Source organism: Necator americanus, chromosome III, assembly GCF_031761385.1.
Source record: "Necator americanus strain Aroian chromosome III, whole genome shotgun sequence".
In the NCBI taxonomy this organism is placed as follows: Eukaryota; Metazoa; Nematoda; class Chromadorea; order Rhabditida; family Ancylostomatidae; genus Necator; species Necator americanus.
In genome coordinates this window covers 25,295,765-25,316,270 of record NC_087373.1, presented here as the reverse complement: position 1 = coordinate 25,316,270, position 20,506 = coordinate 25,295,765, and the positions used below count along the sequence as shown (strand labels likewise).

The 20,506-nt window shown below is 42.2% G+C and overlaps 4 protein-coding genes across 6 annotated transcripts in view; 2 read left to right on the top strand and 2 right to left on the bottom strand.

Annotated features, from left to right (window-relative positions):
• Positions 1-6,468: 6,468 nt before the first annotated feature.
• Positions 6,469-7,134, bottom strand: RB195_010881 (uncharacterized protein; the record flags this gene model as incomplete). The annotated part of the gene is made up of 1 exon (XM_064192060.1): positions 6,469-7,134. The coding sequence occupies one exon, from the start codon at positions 7,132-7,134 to the stop codon at positions 6,469-6,471; it is 666 nt and encodes a 221-aa protein (XP_064049643.1).
• A 1,057-nt stretch (positions 7,135-8,191) lies between these two features.
• On the top strand, positions 8,192-9,193 carry RB195_010880 (uncharacterized protein; the record flags this gene model as incomplete). Its single annotated transcript, XM_064192059.1, has 1 exon — positions 8,192-9,193. The coding sequence occupies one exon, from the start codon at positions 8,192-8,194 to the stop codon at positions 9,191-9,193; it is 1,002 nt and encodes a 333-aa protein (XP_064049642.1).
• Positions 9,194-9,210: 17 nt separating this feature from the next.
• On the top strand, positions 9,211-9,852 carry RB195_010879 (uncharacterized protein; the record flags this gene model as incomplete). 2 transcript variants are annotated; one of them, XM_064192058.1, is made up of 1 exon in its annotated part: positions 9,211-9,852. In XM_064192058.1, the coding sequence occupies one exon, from the start codon at positions 9,211-9,213 to the stop codon at positions 9,850-9,852; it is 642 nt and encodes a 213-aa protein (XP_064049640.1). The 2 variants fall into 2 exon arrangements, with proteins under 2 accessions (XP_064049640.1, XP_064049641.1); XM_064192057.1 differs by having other exon boundaries at positions 9,247-9,852.
• A 1,934-nt stretch (positions 9,853-11,786) lies between these two features.
• RB195_010878 (uncharacterized protein) overlaps positions 11,787-20,506 on the bottom strand; it is a gene marked incomplete at both ends in the record, with an annotated part of 47,350 nt that continues 38,630 nt past the window's right edge. Inside the window, 13 exons of one of the 2 annotated variants that reach the window (XM_064192055.1) lie at positions 11,787-11,930; positions 12,037-12,207; positions 12,302-12,557; positions 13,208-13,342; positions 13,457-13,602; positions 13,677-13,826; positions 14,020-14,192; positions 14,724-15,644; positions 16,225-16,381; positions 16,433-16,532; positions 17,138-17,259; positions 17,320-17,489; positions 18,754-18,894. In XM_064192055.1, the coding sequence (XP_064049639.1) occupies positions 11,787-11,930; positions 12,037-12,207; positions 12,302-12,557; positions 13,208-13,342; positions 13,457-13,602; positions 13,677-13,826; positions 14,020-14,192; positions 14,724-15,644; positions 16,225-16,381; positions 16,433-16,532; positions 17,138-17,259; positions 17,320-17,489; positions 18,754-18,894 (2,786 nt within the window). The remainder of the gene's footprint in view (positions 11,931-12,036; positions 12,208-12,301; positions 12,558-13,207; positions 13,343-13,456; positions 13,603-13,676; positions 13,827-14,019; positions 14,193-14,723; positions 15,645-16,224; positions 16,382-16,432; positions 16,533-17,137; positions 17,260-17,319; positions 17,490-18,753; positions 18,895-20,506) is intronic. The other variant, XM_064192056.1, reaches the window with a different exon arrangement.

Below are 20,506 nucleotides of genomic sequence, written 5' to 3'. Positions count from 1 at the left end.
ACCGGCCGCCCTTTTGGTATCACGCCTGGACCCACCTTCTATAAGTGTCTGGCACCTATGGACCCGCCGCGCCCGTTTCTATAGGTATCTGACGCCGGTAGACCCGTCGCACCCGTTTCTCTAAGTATCTGGCGCCGGTGGACCCGCCGCACCCCCTTCTACAGGTATCTGGCGCCGGTGGACCCGCAGCACCGTTTTCCATAGGTATCTGGCGCCGATGGACCGTCGCACCCTCTTCTATAGGTATCTGGCGCCAATGGACCGTGTGTGTATGTGTGTATGCGTGTGTATGTGTGTATGTGTGTGTGTGTATGCGTGTGTATATGTGTGTACGTGTGTGTGTGTGTGTGTGTGTGTGTGTGTGTGTGTGTGTGTGTGTGTGTGTGTGTGTGTGTGTGTGTGTGTGTGTGTGTGTGTGTGTGTGTGTGTGTGTGTGTGTGTGTGTGTGTGTGAGAGAGAGAGTCACGAAATTCAGAAAGAGAGGTGCTGCGGGTCCACCGGCGCCAGATACCTGTAAAAGGGGGTGCGGCGGGTCCACCGGCGCCAGATACCTATAGAAGGGGGTGCGGCGGGTCCACCGGCGTCAGATACTTAGAGAAGGGGGTGCGACGGGTCTACCGGCGCCAGATACCTATAGGAGGGGGTGCGACGGGTCCAACGACGTCAGATTGGTGCGCCTGCACCAGATATCCATAATATGGGGTGCGACGGATCCACCGGCGTCGGTGGACCCGGTCATTGGTGCGCAATAACTCAGGGTGCATGACGTAAAAGACAAATGGTTGCAGTCGTTTCAAAGCCGTGACCACTGGGCGCTTTGCTCTTCACCGTCATGACTCCTCCGTGTGCATATTTCCTTTCTTGTTCGCCTCAAGTTTGTAGCATGCCGCTCTCAGAAAGTGGAAACACTCATGCAAACGGCTGCTTAAATAATAGCAAGATGTTTACGTGATCTGACGTGGAACGTTTTTTTTATCAGTAGGATGATGTCTTTCACGTCATTTTATGTTAAAACATCATTCTATGATAACTATTGGGGGAAATCAGGAGGAATACCCATACTTCGAGTAATGCTTTCAAATAGTATCTACATTAATCTGGCATCGAAGGAGTTTTTGTAGCTGATGGTTGATTATTCTCCAAATGTAGAATTGACGCGTTTAGAAGGAAAGCTCCGTAATCTTTCGCTTTAATTTATAATATAAAGAAGAGAAGGAAAGCGTTGTTTAAAAAAATCTTATTTTACAGAAAACACTACTACTATTAACTTTCATTGATCAGTGAAGGGGAGCGAAGCTAAAACCACCGAATGTCTGAAGTCCGGCTTTATCCGGACATTCAGACTGGTGATTATATGATTTGTGTACTATATGATTTTGATTGACTATTATTATATGATTTCGGGCGGGTGTAGTGTAGCGGCTAGAGGTTCCGCTTCCTGCACGGTCGATCGGAGGTTCGAATCCGCCGTTCACCAAACCCTTCATCTCTCCGGGGTCGATAAACCAGACTTGTCTGGGAGGATAAGAACATAAACTTGACACATCGGCTAGCCACAGCAAGTCATTGTATAGGCCAGTTGCACGTTCGTAAACCTCAAACGATTCTGAATTGAAGTGAACGTGAGGGCGCATCCAAGCCGATTGATTAACGCCAGACACTTTATCCTTTACTTTATCCTTTATGATTTGTGTCTGTTCGATATAACCTCTTTGGATGCCTTACGATTCTTGTCTGCATAGTGAATTGCAGCACCTAATTGTACATGCCCAAAACAATTTTAGCAGGAGAATTATTAACCAAGCAACAGTTTTTAATACAGTAATGATAATTTTAATCAATAGTATAATGATAGGCAATAATAGGTGACCCCTATTGTTATTGTCAAGGTACCTAGCGTTCCAACGGCCAACCTCCAGTGTTCTTAAAGTTTAAGAGTGGTTGATGACCAGGTGGATCAAATTTTCCAAAGTATTCGTTTGCGCTTTCGTCGCTATTTTCTTGGGAATAAACCTGACTTTGCTCACTTCTGAGATGATGTACAAGTGTTCCATGTAGATCAAATGTGATCGCAAGCCCAATGCAATACTTATCACACTCTTGCTGTATCAGAACGTTACTAAACTCCAGATATTTTACATTAGTTCTGTTCGATGGCCCACATTCGATGGAGAACACTTGAGATTCGCACTGGACGGTTGCTCCGGGATTAATGCGAGTTATGCACGAGACTTTAACTTGTGCTCCTTCAAGGCAATTATAGCAGCCTTTTATTTTTTCAAATATTATATCACAAGAAGGGTGGGTGTAGTGTAGCGGTTAGAGGTTCCGCTTCCTGCACGATCGATCGGAGGTTCGAATCCGTCCTAGTGCTCACCAAGCCTTTCATCCTTCCGGGGTCGAGAAATTGGTGCCAGACTTGTCTGGGAGGATAAAAACACTGACTTGGCACATCGACTAGCCACCGCAAGTCATTGTATAGGCCAGATACACGTTCGTAAACCTCAAACGATTCTGAATTGAAGTGAACGTGGGGGCGCATCCCAAGTGGATTGATTAACGCCAGAAACTTTATCCTTTATCCTTTATATCACAAGATTGTTTCATGATGTAATGTGCGCTGTTGAACATGAGGCTTGACTCAAAAGCAATGGTGGTTTCTTGTTGGTGAGTATAGACGCTGATATTTCCTTGTTCTTACCTTATTTCTGTGAGTGGAGTTTTAATGAGAAGTACATCTGTGACCTCTTTCTAACAGAACCTAGTGGGCACTTGCATGTTTTAGAAACCCTTAGATTTTCGCAAGTGCAAACCATGCGATTTTCGCTTGGACATGTGATTCGTATTCCACGAGAAGACGAAAATCATTTTTCAACATTAGTGCCTCGTTTTCAGAAGCAGCGAATCTTCTGTCGGTTAGAGTAAAATGTGGTTTTTGAATTGAAACTGCAGTAATCGATAGCTTATCGTACTTGTGACATAGGGTGTCAGAATTATCGGTTTTTTTTGCCTCTGTTACACACCGTTATTTCGATGTAGGCCTGCACTGTAGGTGTCCACTCCATGCAGCGCACAATTTCAAATACTGATCTAATTTTAGGTACTTGTGTTAGACGCAAGAATGAGCATGCTGGCATCGGGAGAAGACATCCGCAGACAATACCGCCGCATTTTTCTTCACATGCAATGTATCCTGGATACTTTGAGGCGTATCTGATTCTGGTATGGTAGTATTCGGATACATTCTGTTACCAAAGTTTTGTGTGCAGGATCCCATCTGAGCGCATTTTGTGGTGCGAAAAAACTTATGCATCGTGTCTCTTGTGAAAAAGATCGTTATTTTTCACTCTTATCATAAGCACTGTAGTATTTAAATAGTTGATTTGAATAGATTTCTGAATCTATTCTATTAAAAACTATGTCTTGTCTAAATTCGAATAGATATTTGCCTCTTGACGCGCACACTACTTCTGCAGTGTGCCTTGTGTAACCATGTTGACAAGCGAATGTAGCACTTTTGATAGCTAAAGTGAACAAAGTGACTACTATTAAAGTGTTCGCGATTAGAGGAGACGGTTTGAACGTACTCAGTTCGCACTCGACTTGTATTTTCGGAGTTTGCGTGTGGATCATCCCATACCAATCGTTGTTATGAGAATAGAATACAAGACAATGAATACGATAAGAACTGCGCCAAACAGCCAGCAATGTGGGTTTCCTAAGAGTGATCTACTAAATATTGTTGAAGATGCCGCGTAGAATTCTTGACGCTCGCATTTTTCAACCAGCGTGATTACTTCGTTTCTCGAGTAGAGACGTAATTTTACCCTTGCAGGCTGGTCCAACGGTGAAATTGGAAGAGTATACTTAATTTCTTTCGTAACATTTTTAAATGACTTGCATTCATTATCAAAGCACAATTCTAATTCCTAGTCCTCTAGTAGGTGTTATAAACCAAGTAATACTGGAGTTTGGTTGCGCATCACCAGGGTTGATTAGAAAGAAGGATAACATTGTCGTTACTAGGCAGTATACTGTTGATCGAGCAGACGTAGAGATCATTGATCTGTGGGGGTCTATTTCGAATTATCGGATGACGTCTATAGCGCGAGATTTGGAGGTTCTGCCTGGATGTCTTGTTGGTTGTCAGGCATTAGAATTTTAGCGCACCTTGTCGTCTGCGTTTCGTACCAAACTTTCTATTTTACCGTATACCCATTGTCTTCTTGGCAGTAATTCCTGTTCAACCAAAACAATTTCGCCGATTTGTGGAATTTTACTCACATGAGATTTCTGATTCAATTGTGACATCTGTGGCTATCACGTAAAGAAATTCAGTGTTCCATTTCTCCTAAAACTTTGTTGCAATGTTGAAGATGCAAGCGCTTCGTAAGCTTGAGCAACTGTCTGTATCAACTCTGGCTCAAATGTGGGATAGTTTCTGAAATTGGACATCTCCGAGTTTGGAATTGGAAATTTAAAATTCCATTGTTGAAAATCAATAGGTATGAGTGGAATTTCAGAAAGATCAGTTGCTGAGAGTTTCGTTAATGGACGTGTATTTATAATTGCCTCTATACGGGTGACTACTGTAACCATCTGTTCAAATAACAGTTCCTTTCTTCAAATTGATTTTTGGAAATTTGTTTTCAAAGATCCAACAAACCTTTCCCATGGAGTACCCGTCCATGGAGATGACGACAGGTTAAAAATCCATTTTATGCCTTCAGAGGCGCAGTAATTCATTACTGAATTTCTTGTTGTTTCATAACTTCCGTATAACTTTTCAATTATTTTCTGACCAAGTTTGGAATTTGATCCGCAGGCTGTTCTCATTAAAAGAGGTGTACCTCCACACGTTACAAATCAAATAAAACTATTGAGAGACGCCGCTGTACTGAAGCTTTCTACCACTTCCAAATGGATTGCTCTGATTTCAATACCTAAGATGCTACATTCAAAATCAAAACCAAAAGAGTCCAAATCGTTGCGCTTACCTAGGTAGCCGCGTTGCCGTGATATTAGCGGACCTCCGCGTGATAAAATCGCTCCGCTAGTACTAATTAGGATGCGACCCGCATATGACCCGTAGATCAAAACCCGCAAAGGTCTTGATACAGAGAAAGCTCGTTGGTCACGGTTATACACTCTTCCTTTCTATTCATTTTTGGACTTTTAACGTTTATCCAAAACGCCTCCAAAGTTCTGCGAGCCACAATTTCGAGTTCGTACGATAGGATCGTGGCAGCTATGTGAAAGGAGCATTTTCATGGCATTTTCTGTGATGGGTTCCGAAAAGAGTTGCTGCGTTTGAGTGTTTCATCCCATCTAGGTGTAGAGACATATATACATCTTTCATTTGTGTTTTTTGCTAGAAATAGTCCCATAAAATCACATCCTACGTTTTGAAACGGTTTGCTTATTGTCACCCTATCCTGCGGCAGTGGTGGCATCTCTGGAGCTCCAAAGTCATACCTTATCATTTCTTACAAATAGTAAAATCTTTTATATACTTCTTAATTGCTCTTGATGACTGCAGAATCCAATATTTCTGTCTAGCCAGAGACAGAATGTGATCTTTGCCACAGTGAGCATTGTTGCAATGCAAATCTGTAGTAATGAGTCTAGCGTGGTCAGAGTCATTGTCGATATAAATAAGCATTTTTGTATCCAAAGTTGAATTTGCGTTTCGAATTCTTGATTTGTATCTCATAATTCCGTTTTCATCCTTTACGATTATTTATTTCGGAAACCGTTTTTGCGGTCTTTTCATGCTAATATTGTTATGAAATTATGCTATGATTAATTTCTCTTAAGCTTATCTCTTAGCATCCAGTTACCGAGTCCGAGTCAAAGCGTGAGACTGTAGATATTGCAATTGATGTCAATCTGGTAGTATTACATCGATTGATCCGTTTGTACAGCACTTTGCAACTCTAGATACAGTTCGTAACGCTGTAATGATGCTTGAACATCACGATAGATCTACGAACATTGAGTTCGCATCATCATTATTACCCTCAGACTCTTCAACATGGAGATTTTCAAATGTTTACATTTCTTCCACAACTTTTTCATTCAAAGTATAGATAGATTAGATTACAGATAGATTTTATTGATATAGTTTCCAGCTAAATGGCTTTATTGCCAACCTTTGCGGCCTCCTCACCCATTTATGTGTGCTGAGTTGAGATGATGTAAGACCTCGCGTTCCTGGTTTTTCCGCTTCCTAATTTTTTCAATTCGGTCCTTCTGATTGGTTATGAAAGCTATGTAAAAATTTCCGAGAGGAATTAATCCATTGTGGAGCGATTTCACTATCAGTGACAAGATTGAATTGACCTATATCGTGATCAAGATTTTCTAAGATACTCTTTTCCGGTTCCATTCCAATGAGTATTCCAAGCATTTCTAACCTTGGAATTGTTTGCCGGCACTTTTTGGGAGTCAATTTTGACTTTCCGCTAATCAATTGCGTGACCACGTTAGTGTCATTATGACGCAAGAAGGCGCAACTTGATATCGCAAGATTGCTTGCATCACAAAATACAACTCTCTTTTTGAGATGTGAATGTTTTGCACTTCTGCATCTGAGCTGTGAAAATTTCGCACATTCGTAAGAATTGTCCTCTGAATGCTGATACTCGCACCATTGATCTCTTTACAGATGGAGTTCCATTTATTAGTCATTACTGGATGGACATAGTCATTCCATTTAATTCTAGTGTCATAGATTTCTCGTATTAGCAACTTCAACTTGATAAGCAATCGCGCAGTTACACCTATAGCATCGTAGACAGAATTTATTATACTAACCACATCTCGCTTGGTAAGTAATGTTTTCGATGGATGATTTACTTTCACGTTAAGCCCATCAGTTTCTGTGATATATTTAACACCTAAGAATTTGAAATCACCAGAAGGCGATTTGTCTTTCTCATGCATTCCTTCATTTACTACCTGAGAAGTTGGCACATGTTCACAGCAATGTTCTTGAAAATGTTCTTTTGATTCGACATACTTCTCTTCCTGTTCAGTTGCAGCTGTCAATAAAATGTTATCTACATGAATGCTTCTTGCTATTTCATGTGAAGGTGGGGTACTCTTCGCGGTTAAGTAAGCAAGAATTGCCATATTCAATATACTAGGAGATGCGGCAATGCCGAATTCGAAAGGTCAAATCTGTAAACAAGTATGCTGTCCTTTGTCGGCATGCAACTGATGTCTTTGACCCGGAGAAAACGACAAAGGTCTCTGTGCTCGTTTACGATTCTGATCTGAGTGAATGCAGCTTCGATATCGCATGTTAATATAAATTTGCTGATTCGACTGTTAATAAAGATATCATGAATTTCATTAACGAAAGATTCACCTATGTGAATTACATCATTTAATAACAGTTTACTTCTTTGTTTTGAGGATGCACCAAATACGATTCTGAGAGTTTTCGTTTTTGAAGGTTTCCACACTCCAGAGTAAGACATATAATAAATGAAAGCCGCGTTTTTGAGTGGTTCATGTACCTCTTCGACTTTGGAATCTTTGAGGTAATCGTTCAATATTTTGCTGTACCACAACCTTTGCTCTTTGTTGGTAGCCAGCTGTTTCTGTAACGACTCGAGCCTATGGTATGCCACTGCGTATCGGATGCATCGATTACGTTGTCTTAAGAGCAAACGGTGCAGTCACAACACTGTCCTTAAATTATATAGTTTTGGAGTATTTTTCAAAATATTCAAACGTCTTTTCGTCATTTGAAAATGCGTTGTTGGAAATTCCCATCATCCGATTCGAAGATCTGAAGTATATCCTCTTCAGTTCGCACTTCGTGGAGGACCCAAACGTGGACTACGAGATGCTGCTCAGAGGATTATGAGCCTGTGCTGAGCGTGCCTCGAAGCCGCGCACGACAAGCTTGGATCGAATTTCGAATACCATCAAGGAATTGTTAGAAAGAAGAAGGGCTTTGAGGCTTGATCCGAATGTTTCGCACATTGAGCGGTTACTAGCAAACACTAGCTGCAGAAAAGCGTTGCGGGAGGATCTTTTGAAGTATAGGCAGAAGAAGATTCTGCAAGCAGCACAAAGAACAACGAGTTTAAAGAAGTGCCGCAGAGATCTCCGCGAGTATAATATTCCGCTAGCAACCTTGCTGAGCGAAGACGGGACTCGCACGTCTTCTCGTCGTGAGATGGAAATCATTACGGAGAAGTTCTACTCGAACCTTTTCCGTTCATCAACTCCTGTGTCAAGCCCGATCATCCCCACTGGTGAAGCTCCACCACGGATTCTCCCTTCGGAAGTACGAGTCGCTATCAAAAGCATGAAACCTGGCACAGCCTCCGGACCCGATTTTATATCAGCAGACTTTCTTCGGGCTGGTGGCCATCCGCTTCATGTAATCTTAGCAGCGCACATGACATCCTACCTTCAGAAAGAAAGGATCCCACACCAGTGGAAGACCTTGCGAACCGTTCTTATCTATAAGAAAGGTGACCGAGAGGACCTTCGGAACTACCGTCCGATATGCTTGCTGAGCGTGTTATACAAAGTATTCACCAAGATCATCCTCACTCGCATATCTAGGACACTGGATGAAGCCCAGCCTCAAGAACAAGCTGGACTCCGCCAGGGGTTCAGCTGCTTGGACCACATCCAGACGGTGTCGAGGGTCATAGAGGTTTGCCGGGAATACCGCCTTCCCCTTGTTCTAATCTTCGTGGACTATGAGAAAGCCTTTGACAGCGTAGAAACGAATGCAGTACTGCCAGCGCTGGTCGATCAAGGTGTGGACGCGTCGTATGTGAGGACATTAGCCAATTGCTACGATCGATGCACAACTAGGATACAGCTTTTCCACTGCCCTCTCACAATACCCGTTGGAAAAGAGGTACGACAAGGCGATACTATATCGCCGAAGCTGTTCACGGCTGCATTGCAATGCATAATGAAATCACTATCTTGGGAAGAAAGGGCATACGTGTTGATGGAAGATTTGTTTCGAACCTTCGTTTCGTGGACGACATCGAGCAGTACCAGTGAAGCAGAAACGATGCTGAACGAATTGAACGAAGCAGGGAAGAGAATAGGACTGCGAATAAACAGGAAGAAGACACAGTTCGTGAAGAACGCCTACTGTGAGGACGGGGGAGTACAACTTGAAGACTCCCAAATCGTGGAGACTTCGCCATAAGTATACGTTCTATGAACATGGAAAACGACTTGAAGGAAGAACTGAATAGAAGAATGAGAGCAGCATGGGTAGCATTCGTAGCCGTCAGGGAAGCTACGGACCAACTGACGGACCAAGATCTTCGTGCCCATCTGTTCGACTCGACAGTTCTTCCAACGCTCTGTTACGCAGCGGAGACGTGGGCAGCCACCGCGGCCACGTCTAGGAAGCTACTTACTACCCACAGAGCCCTTGAGAGATGTCTCCTGAAGTTTAACCGGCGCACACAACACCTTGCCGGTCTTCGTAGCTCCGACTTAAGAGGAATGTCCCGTCTTCCCTATCCAGCGGAATATGTATCGAAAACAAAACATAGATGGGCCGGTCACACCATGAGAAGAATCGACGACAGATGGACTAAAAGAACGCTAGAGTGGATCCCAAGAGATGCTAAACGCCCTCGAGGGAGAGCGCCAACGAGATGGTGTGACGTGTTCGCTATACAGATGGACCAGCTGAGAGCTCAGCTGGATACGGCTCAAGGATATCGTCAACGTCACTCACGAAACTTGAGAACATCTTGGATGTTCTCAAGTTTCGTGAGTGACGAAACGAGGGAGAAAACGAATGGGGCCCATACCTCCAGTGGAGACGGGCCATCTAAGTATCTAAGTATGTAAGTTTGTTCTTGAACGAGCGTAAGACTATGAGTAATCTCTTCGTTAGTTACATTGACTGCACTTGTACTGCGACCATGAATAGTTGAATCTACTAATGTTCTGGCAACATGTAGTCTCTATGGTAGCCTAGTATGTAGGTAGCCCAACAACAATATGTTTCAGCGAATCGCAGGCCGGGGGGAGAGGGGCAACTGTGGCGCGTTGCAATAGATGGCGTCGCACAGAAGAGCATTCTGGAGGCAGCTGTCTGCAGCGATGCGGGGAGAGATCAACGGAGCCACCCCCTTTCCATAAGCTATGACCCCGTATACGAATACTCCACCTGAAATCTGTACCACCTCAGATTCGTGGGGTGATGCCTTTAACTAAGTAATCTCATGGTGCTTTATGGTGAAGGATTTTTGTTAATGTATTCCGCAACTTTCCAATTTTAGTGTACTATTATGGGGAAAGGGAACAGTACTCAAGGTGAGTAGGCAGTAGATAGGAACTAAAAGAAGTAGAAAGATTTCCAAAGTACGGATATTTCGAGAAATTTGGGAAGGAATTCCATATGCTTTGTTAACCATATAAGAAATATGAGTATTAAAATAATGTTTTTCATCAGTAATAACTCCTATATCATTCTCTTTACTTCTGTTGAAGTTGAAGGTAATGAGTTAGTAGTAAGTTGAAGGTAATCATTCGATCACAAGGAGTAGGAATGGTGGGAAGTCTACATCAGATAAGACTGCATAACTCGTATAAACATAACCTGCATGGATTTCGACATGGGGAGCATGTAACCGGACCTTTATATACGGACTTTCAGTTTAGAAGGCAGATTATCTGGATAAATCAAAAATAGGAGCCGGCACTGTACACCCTCTCCTGTAGTTACACATGTATGGACGTTTTTCAGATAAGTAGCGCTAGAACCATGGAAGTAACCTCCTATTTATGCACTAGAACTTTTTGAGTAGAATATTGTCATCAACATTACCAAAGGTATTTGAAAGAGCAAGGTCCTTCCAATACCTTCACTGATCTCTGATTAATAAGTATTTCTGCGCATAAGTAATGCAGAAAAAAAATCACCATGCCATTGTTGTTCACCCCAAATCTAACTTAGTTGTTCTTCATCCTTAATATCTATCTATCTACCTAATCTCCGTCTCTATTTTATGCATCTTTTGAAGCAACAACCATTATACACAACATTCCATTTTGTAGTAACTTTTACACCATACATTTATACGGCACCTATCTTAGTCACGAATGTAAAGCCATGTATTTTTCTTGTCACTTGCAAAATGACTCATAATATCCTCTCTGCAGGAAAAATGTACGTCATACATAACTGCCACACACTGCAGTGTATTACTTTAATTCTACATTTAAATACACTACGTAACGAGCTTCGTAAACATCTTAACATAGCAAATAATTCTTCAACACAATAGTTTACACGTGAGTTTTAATCATCCTATATATTTACATTTCGTAGTAGAAAAGTAGTGAAGTGAGGAAGACGAAGAAAACTGTAAAGAACGGCGCTTAAACAAGTCGTCCGCAATCGAGTGAAATGAACCATTATAGATCATGGCAATTACAAGGCATATTATAACTATTCGCAAACAATATGAGTACGGAAAATGTGGCTGAAAGAAGCGGAACAACAGGTGTGAAGATTATGAACACGTCATCAATGGGCAATAGCTCGAACGACGAGAAACCATCTACTGTTCTGATCCAAAAATACTAGAGAGATCGCAAGGAATGACAGACTGGACAGTTGGGTCTCACGATTTGTGCGCGGCAAAACACTTCAAGGCGTCAGACTAGAAATTCACTGAAAGGAGCGACATGGAAAAGAAGTGGAGGCACACTTCGACCGAAAACTGACGTATACAACACCGGTACTCAGAAACCGAAAATTCGGAGGCAGACAGTGATTAAATTATGCTAGCTGGTAGCAAATCGAAGGCATTCGTAGAACGTTTTGCAGGAGTGGCTACTGGTGGCGGCGCCCTCCTTAGTACAACTTCGTCCCCTATGCATGAATAATCACGGTTCGACAGCGACCCCATCACCGTACCCTGAAATGTGAGGACAATCAGTTACAGATCCTTCCTTTTCTACTCCCGTACTATCACAATGAAAGAGGCAAAACAAGAAATTGTTTTAAAAAAATATTTAGGTGACCTCAAGGAGAGGAGGGGAGTGGGTAGACTCGGTTGTTGCTGCTGGGATGCCATAATTGGTGTCAAGTCCTGCGGTTAGCAGCATATCTGCACACTCCTTGAAACCGCTATTGCGAGCATACCAGAGACCGGATCGTCCTTGTTCGTCCAGTGCATGTATGTCAGCGTTGTTCTGCAAATTTGATAAATAAACAGCAACAGTAGAATACCTGAGCGTGAACTTAAAGACTCAAGTGCATCAGTGGACAACGAAAGCCACCACTCACCCACAACAACAACTGTAGGATGGCGAGACTACCGATACTACAGGCTAGATGTAGTGGCGATCGACGATCTCGGGTTCCGGAGACGGTACTATTCACATCTTCTGGAGATGCTCTCGCTAAGAGCAGCGAAACTTCTGCGACATCGCGCGCAATTACTGCTGCAATGAGTTGTGAACCCACAGTAGCATCTACCCGAAGTGACGGTAGAAATCTTTTGGCCTCATACTTATCACGGATCCATGATTCTTTAACTTCGCTGAAAATGAACCGAATTTAGTGTCGGAAATAGAGCGTTGAAAGATTCAGTAAAATAATTGCTGTACAAAAAGGAGAATTCAGGAAAATACCCAGAACGACTTGCTATTGCAAATGAGAAATCATGGATGGAATAGGTTGAAAACTGGGAACATTTCTACTCTCTCTCTCTCTCTCTCTCTCTCTCTCTCTCTCTCTCTCTCTCTCTCTCTCTCTCTCTCTCTCTCTCTCTCTCTCTCTCTCTCTCTCTTTCATCTCATAGGCAATCACAGAGACCACGTTTTCATTCAGGAGTTATAAAATCTCCAAGCTTTCTGGCAGAGGATGTGGGGCAAAATTGAATAAAGTATTGTCAAACTCATTACGGTGAGAGCTACACAAAAGTACTTCTGTGATTTTGTTACTCATGTTCTACGAATTCACTGAAAATCATGGTTACTCCTACGGCGATGATCTTCGTAACGAAACATAGTAAATTATGCATTGATGACGTCAAATATATGTCTCCATTATTCCTGAGATTACTTCTTAAGAAGGTGTGAGTTTATGTGTGCGTTTCCTGATTTAGAAGATAGAAACATGTGTCCTCTAATTCAGAACATAAAACGATGAGGAGAAGAAATGAATCGAGTGGAAAAGTGTAGAACTGACAGCGCACTATCCGGCTGAGGTCGGCGATCTGAGGGGGCGTGATGTTCCCACAATCGGTTCGCAGCATCGTTTCCAATAGCTTGCATTACTGCTAAGAACTCGACTGGCCAGGCATCAAGATCAAGCGATCGAACTCTGAAGGCACAGTTTATTTCATACTCCATAAGCAGAGCTAAAATATGTTGGACTTTTCAAAGAAAACGAAGGAAGAAAAGAAAAACTGAGCGGCGAAAAATTAGTGCTACGAACCTTGAGATGTGTGACCCGAGATTACGATGCGTGCCAGAACACTCTATGCATATCAGGATCCCAAGATTCAAGCTAGCCCAGTCTGGTGACATCTGACCGCAATCGGCACACCTATCGTTGCCGGGCAGTTGACGCAAAGCAAGGACCTACAAACGAAGTCTTTAAACGACCACAATCAAATTAGAACACTGAAAATTCGAGAAATAGGCGGAGAAGTCACCTCCTCCCTATCTCCTCTTGCTCTGGTGCTGGGTTTACTCATTTGATTTTGTAACGCCTTTTCTATCTGTTCCTCAATTGCAGCGACCCAGGCGTCTCGTTCCTCCGCTGCTACACAAAATTCCCACCGTTTTTGGTCCGAAGTGATAATCTGAGATGGGCGCATCAATTGGCACTCTTTTAAACGAAGAACGGCAAATTTTTGCAAGTGTATACAGTGACGCAAAAAAGATCTGACCAAAACCACTGGCATGCACAATTTGGACGTGACAGAACCAGTAAAGAGGTGAGAATAAACATTAGTTTGGAACAATGTTTTTTTTTTTAATTTGAAAAGTACTGACTTCAAAACACTCATCGTCCTCATCTGTTGCTTTTCCAGCCGATCCAAGTCTTCTATTTCCTCCCCTTCTCTTCTTTTGTCCAACGACAGTTTGTGGAGTAAGTTGAACAGCAGGAGATGATTCCTTAGCGTCATCGCTTCCTCCTCCAGAAGTACCATCGCCAGATCCACCTCCTGAAAAAAGGAATAAAACTAAACACTAGCAACTCACGCGAGAAAATACCAGCTTAGTAGAAGACAGTAGAGGAGTAGGTGTAGTAACGACTCAGCGTTTAATATAGTCATCCGTGTGCAATATTATTTTCCTCGTCCATGTTGCGTATATATATATATATATATATATATATATATATATATATATATATATATATATATATATATATATATATATATATATATATATATATATATATATATATGTATAATATCACCTTGACTCCCGTTGATCTTCGAACTGGTCGAGCGGGCGCCAGTAATTCTTCCATTTGTCCCGATCGCGTGCCAGAGTAGCCCAGTGGTTCCTCCTTTCGCGTGGGACACGATAAGCATCATATTTTTCTTTGAAGGACTTTGTGAAGAAATCTGGCCATCGGGTCGGCGGTCTTCCTGTAGTGCGCTTAATATCGCGGGGAACCCAGTCGCTCACGGCTCTGGTCCAACGGTTGTCATTAAAGCGCATCACGTGTCCAGCCCACCTTATTTTACTTTCCTTGGCAAACGCGGCGGCGTCCCTAATCTTCGATCGCCGACGTAGGAGAGAACTTCGAATCCCGTCCCTCACTTGCGTGAAACGGGATACTCCTAGCATCACTCTCTCAATTGCGCGTTCAATGACACTCACCGCGTTTTCTTCCTGCTTGCGAAATGCCCAGGTTTCCGAAGCATAGGTCAAAGCAGGAAGTACGGTGGTGTTGAAGAGGTGAGCTCGGAGCCGGGTGTTCCTGGTCTTCTTCACTACATCCTCGATGCTCTCGCTCCCCAAGCCTCCCCAAGCCACTCGTCTCCTCCTGCCCAGCTCGGGGGTCAGGTCGTTCATCATGTTTAGTTCCCGACCCAGATAAACGTAGCTGGTGCATTCGGATATGTTCGTTCCGTTGAGCGTGAATGGGGCATCCGAGACCCATCCGTTCCGCATGAACATCGTCTTTTGTAGATTCAGCTGAAGACCGATGCATCCACATATTTCGTCGAATTCGGTCAGCATTCGTTCCGCTTGGCTGATGCTAGGTGTTATCAGTACGATGTCATCAGCAAAGCGCAAATGGTGTAGCTGCCGACCATCAACCTTCACTCCCATGTCGTCCCATTCCAACTTTCGCATTGCGTTCTCGAGGGTGGCTGTGAATATTTTGGGTGGAATTGTATCACCCTGTCTGACTCCCCTCTTCACGTCAATGATGATGTTCTTGTAGAATGGCGAAATTCCGGTCGTGAAGTTACTGTACAACTCTCGAAGTACCTTTATGTACTGAGTAGGGACGCCGTGGTTGTCCAAGGCTTCCACGACCGCTTCCGTCTCAACTTGGTCGAAGGCCTTCTTTAAGTCGATGAAGGTGAGACAGAGCGGCTCGATGAGTTTCGAAACAGTGTGAATGTGGTCAGTCGTGCTGAATCCTTTTCGAAACCCTGCTTACTCGCATGGCTGTCCTTCATCCAAGACTTTTTCAATCCTATGAAGGATTACTCTTGTAAAGAGCTTGTAGATGACGGACAGTAGGCAGATTGGACGATAGTTGCCGATGTCATGTGGATCTCCCTTTTTATACAACAACACGATCTTGCTGATCTTCCACTGTTTAGGAACCTTGCATTCCGACAGATAACGTGTAAAACTTTTGAATACTCTCTGTACTGAAAACCTTGGAGAATTCCTCTGATGTACATATATTCACTGCAGAAAAGGTTCCTCAGATAGCTCCTCAAGCATCTTCACAAAAACTTGGCGATCACCTGCAGCAATTCTCTGATGCTTTTTAGGCCGTTTCAAGAGATTTAGAGTCGCTAAAGGCTATGAGTGAAGTACTCCAAGAAATTAACTCATGTCTTGTTGTTAGCATTTGGATCAGATGACGGTCAAGTTTCGGTGCAACTCCTTTGGAACGTGTCGATATGTGGCACTTCATGGAGGGAAAATAAAGACCACAAAAAAGTTTTGAAATTCCCATCATTGTCTCAAGTTAACATAAGGGATGGAATAGCAACGAACCTGCGTCGCTCCTCCTCGGTTCGTACGGTCGCAAAGCGGCTGAGCTTACTGAATTCGTCACATTATTCTCCTCAAACTGATTGATTGCCACCCCGCGTTGGGTGTTGCGAGGACGCTGTCGGCCTGCTATTCGAACCGTAGCCAGACCAAGAAACACCTAAAGAAGGAGAAATTGAAGCAGTGTAGGAGAGAAGAGGTGACTGTTTACCTCTTTCCCATGATTCGGCTTATCACGATAGTCTTTTTGAGTATGATGGTATGTCAGCCTACCATCTCCATACAAACAAACATACTTTTTCTTCCATTCTCTTAAATGAACATAAGCATAATAATACTGAACAACTGAACCAACACCAATTTTAGAACTATCACAACTAACGTCATACACTGCTCAAACATATGAAGCCGAAGCCTCATCTAGTACATCCTACCACTGAAAAAAGCTACTGCTCATTATATTTAACCTCTTAAGAGGGGCGCGCCTGTATCAAGCACTAAAATTACTGAAATCTTAAAGGGCATCCATAATACCACTGCCACTAGTTGGTCGTTGCTTTGATACAATCTAGGAACAATCTAGTAGAGAAGTTCAGTACAAAACGGTGAGTATTTCAAGTATTAAAAAACGTTGACCCACTCTGATTGAGATTAGACATTTTTGAAAGTAGAGAGTCGCAGTAATAGGAAGTAATAACAATACCAATAACTGTTTGAAAGAACATAACTTTGACAGCATTTCAGAATGAATGTTTCAGAATGAACAATGTGCCTTATAGCAAGGGAGCTGCCCGTGATGGAAAGTTCCTACGGGAAGATGCGAGCTCTTGCACATTCTACTCCATCCTTCCAGCTTGAAACGAATGAATAAATCCTGTTTGGTTTGCTTCAGTCATTTAGAATACTGACGACGTACCGATTCAGAGCACCCTTCGTACTTCGTTTGTGCATTGTACCTTCCTTAATTGGAATTTCTCGCCCACCACCGAGATTTACATTCTGGGTCTTGGTTTTTTCTTCAACATCCTTTGGGCGCTGCTGTAATTCGGAAAGTCAGTTTGGCCGCACATATTTTTCGATTCAAAGAAAACAGCTCACGAAAATGTTAGATATCCTCCTATTTTTTCGTTGAGTTGTTGGTGTGGATGATGGAGTAGGTAGGTGGGAGGTAGAGGCACTTGCAAGGGAATGTGCATCCAGACCACAGCCTAGTGCACCCAAGTCACTTCCAGGATCAAGCAGAGCAGCCGATGAACGCGTATGAACGCCTAGAACAGAAATGAATCATGATCACTACACATCACAGTTGGGGAAGTTTGCAGTTGAGCTGAAAATTACTATGTGAATTATTAGTGCTCAAATAAGAGAAGGAATCACACTTTCTACAAGAGAAAGGAGACTGGGCTCTGCTTAATTGTAGTTCTTCTTAATGTAATGAATTATTAGTGAATGAACTTGGCCTGCTTGAATGGAATATTTGCCTGTCAAGATTAGAGGCATCAACTAAAGCTAATAAAACAGAAAGTCTGTGCTTTTAAACTAATTGTATGACCATTTGATGGCATAAAAAATGAAGCTGTAGCTGAAAAACAGCTGATACTTTCGAAGTAAGCGTAGTCATTGATGCGCCTTGTGGATGTCGGTAAAAGACTCTACTCATTCAGAAAAACCAATTAATTTGATAGAAGGTTGTTTACACATAAAAACCTACAACAACGGAACAGCCTGGCGAGATTGAGAGGATAGAGGGTCGCGAAGGGGCAAGTGTGGGACAGCGGTGACGACCGAGGTGGTGGTCGTGTCCGCGGCGGCGATGTTCTGGTTTTCCAACACCTTCCCCACTACAACAATCGCCTGTACGACGTTAATCGAATGTCATGAATGAGCGCGTAGAAGTGGAGAGGACCCTTGCTTCCAGACCACAAGATTTCTTGATAGTTAGGCCGCGGCACTCAACTTCATGAAGAGGTTGTCGCCACTAAACTGGGTCACCCATTAACTTCGCCGCATAATGCCTTATTCGTTCCGTAATTTTTGCGTTGGTGCTGCTTGAGGTCCACAGAAAAGTAAGAATACATTGAGTCGAGCAAATGAGAGATTACCAGCCTATCACCACCCAAAAGTGTTTGAGTAACAACGGCTCAGAAACCAAAGAAAAAATCCGGTCTATAAACAAATAAATAAAAATATACATGAAATAAAGAAATAAATAATGAGTAAATAAATAAATAAATATATAAAGGAGAAAAGGATAAAGTTGCTGGGGTTAATCAGTCCGCTTGGGATGCGACCCCACGTTCACTTCAATTCAGAATCGTTTGAGGTGAAAGGCTTGGTGAGCACTACATCGGATTCGAACCTCCGATCGAACCTCTGATATATATATATATATATATATATATATATATATATATTTTATATATATATATATATATATATATATATATATATATATATATATATATATATATATATATATATATATGAAAGTATAAACGAATATATATGAAAACAACTTATACATCAACTGACCATTGCTCATACTTTTTTGACTGTTTGAAGGTGAGACACCTCGATAGTCCAGCTGACTTGCACGACTCCCAAATTGGGCTTGCATAGGCATTCCAGGTGGCACGACAAATGCAGACATAGCACGGTCACCACAACGTTGAGCTGAAAAACCTACAGAACTAGATAATCCAAGAGATATTAAAAAAGGAAGTCAAAGAAAAAATGTACGTTTCCTCAAAGAAACCTAGTGAATTCAAAAATGCACAAACAGTTAGGATCGCTCTCCTCCACTGATTTTCCTTTTTGTTTGAAACGGGATAAATCTTCCAATCCCATCTCAAGAAAAAAAAAATTGAAATCAGGCTAAGTGTCTTATCTCCATCCACTTGAAAATGACTTGATAGAAAACTGAGAACTTCAGTGGACTAGAATTAGCAGACAAGCTAGACTAAGAGCAGACGATGCACTGACGTTGACGTGACAATTGTACGACCTGATATCTCAGTGAATAGAAAAACATATAAAATTGTAGTTGTGCACAAAAAACTAAAATAACTTGAAATAGACGGCAGCTTATTTGAACACTGCCCTTGATCAAAAACTACAATCAACCAAACCGGATTTCGATCTATAGAATTTATAGGTCTGCGAGACTAGAAGAGAAGTCCTGCAACACCAGTTGAATATGTATACAAAAACTTTCAGCTAGAATTTTTGACAGAATTCGGAGTGAGAATAGAGGGAGCTGAGTATATCGGTTGGGTTCGACGTTTACAACGAACTTTTCTTTTTTGAATTTCGCAAACGATTTATAGGGATATTGAGGGTAAAAGTCCTGAAGTTTGTCGAATAAGACGAAAAATAGAGGCGATGCTAAAAGTAGGAGAAGATTACTCTGTCTAATTCATTGTCAGAACTACCATCTTGTTTAAAAAGATCGGAGATTTGAGATGAAAGATCAAAATCAGGAATGGCAATGGAAGGAATGGAGATCGCTTTTTGTTTCTCAACTGGAAGAAATATAGGCAAACGAAGTTGAGAAAATCCGCTACAGATACTGATAATCAGATATTGCGAAGGTGTTTGTAACTACGTTGAAACAAAACAATACAAAAGAAGCAGGCAATGAGCAGTGCTTTAGGAGTTTCCTTTTATTCTAGTCAAAACTCCCACCTTCTTTAAAAAGACCTAGAGATTTGAGATGAAATATCAAAGTCAACGCAGTAATGGAGATTGCACAAAGACAAAGAATTTTGGGAAAAAAAATTGGAGAAAAACTTGGAGTTGGAAAGGTGAAAAAAAAAACTTTTGTTTTTGCGCTCCGGCGTGAAAGTGAAATGGACGAAAGTGTGACGTAGCGTACTCGCAACAACACTCGCAAAAGAATATCCTGCTTTACACCAGCTTTCTACAGTAGGAATTTATTTCAGAGATACGTGATGGCCAGATGCACACAGGGAATGCTGATCACAAATACCCTCCAGCATTTGCTCAAGCATCCTCATAAGCGGTTTTTTTTTTCGTACTTTTGGCTCTGCGTCTTACATTGCGTCTTATATTTGCAATCTGAAGAGTAGGGATCTATCTGGAAGACTCGTCTTTTAGTCAGTATAAGAAATCAATCAAGCTTAAGTTGACATGTGACTATGCTAGATTGCTGTTCATTAGCATCCATTCTTAGAAATTTAGCATAGAAATAGAGAAAATGGGAATATGTCACGAAAAAGAAAGCGGATAGATTGAAAACCTAAAAAGAGAACCTCTCAACGTTTCA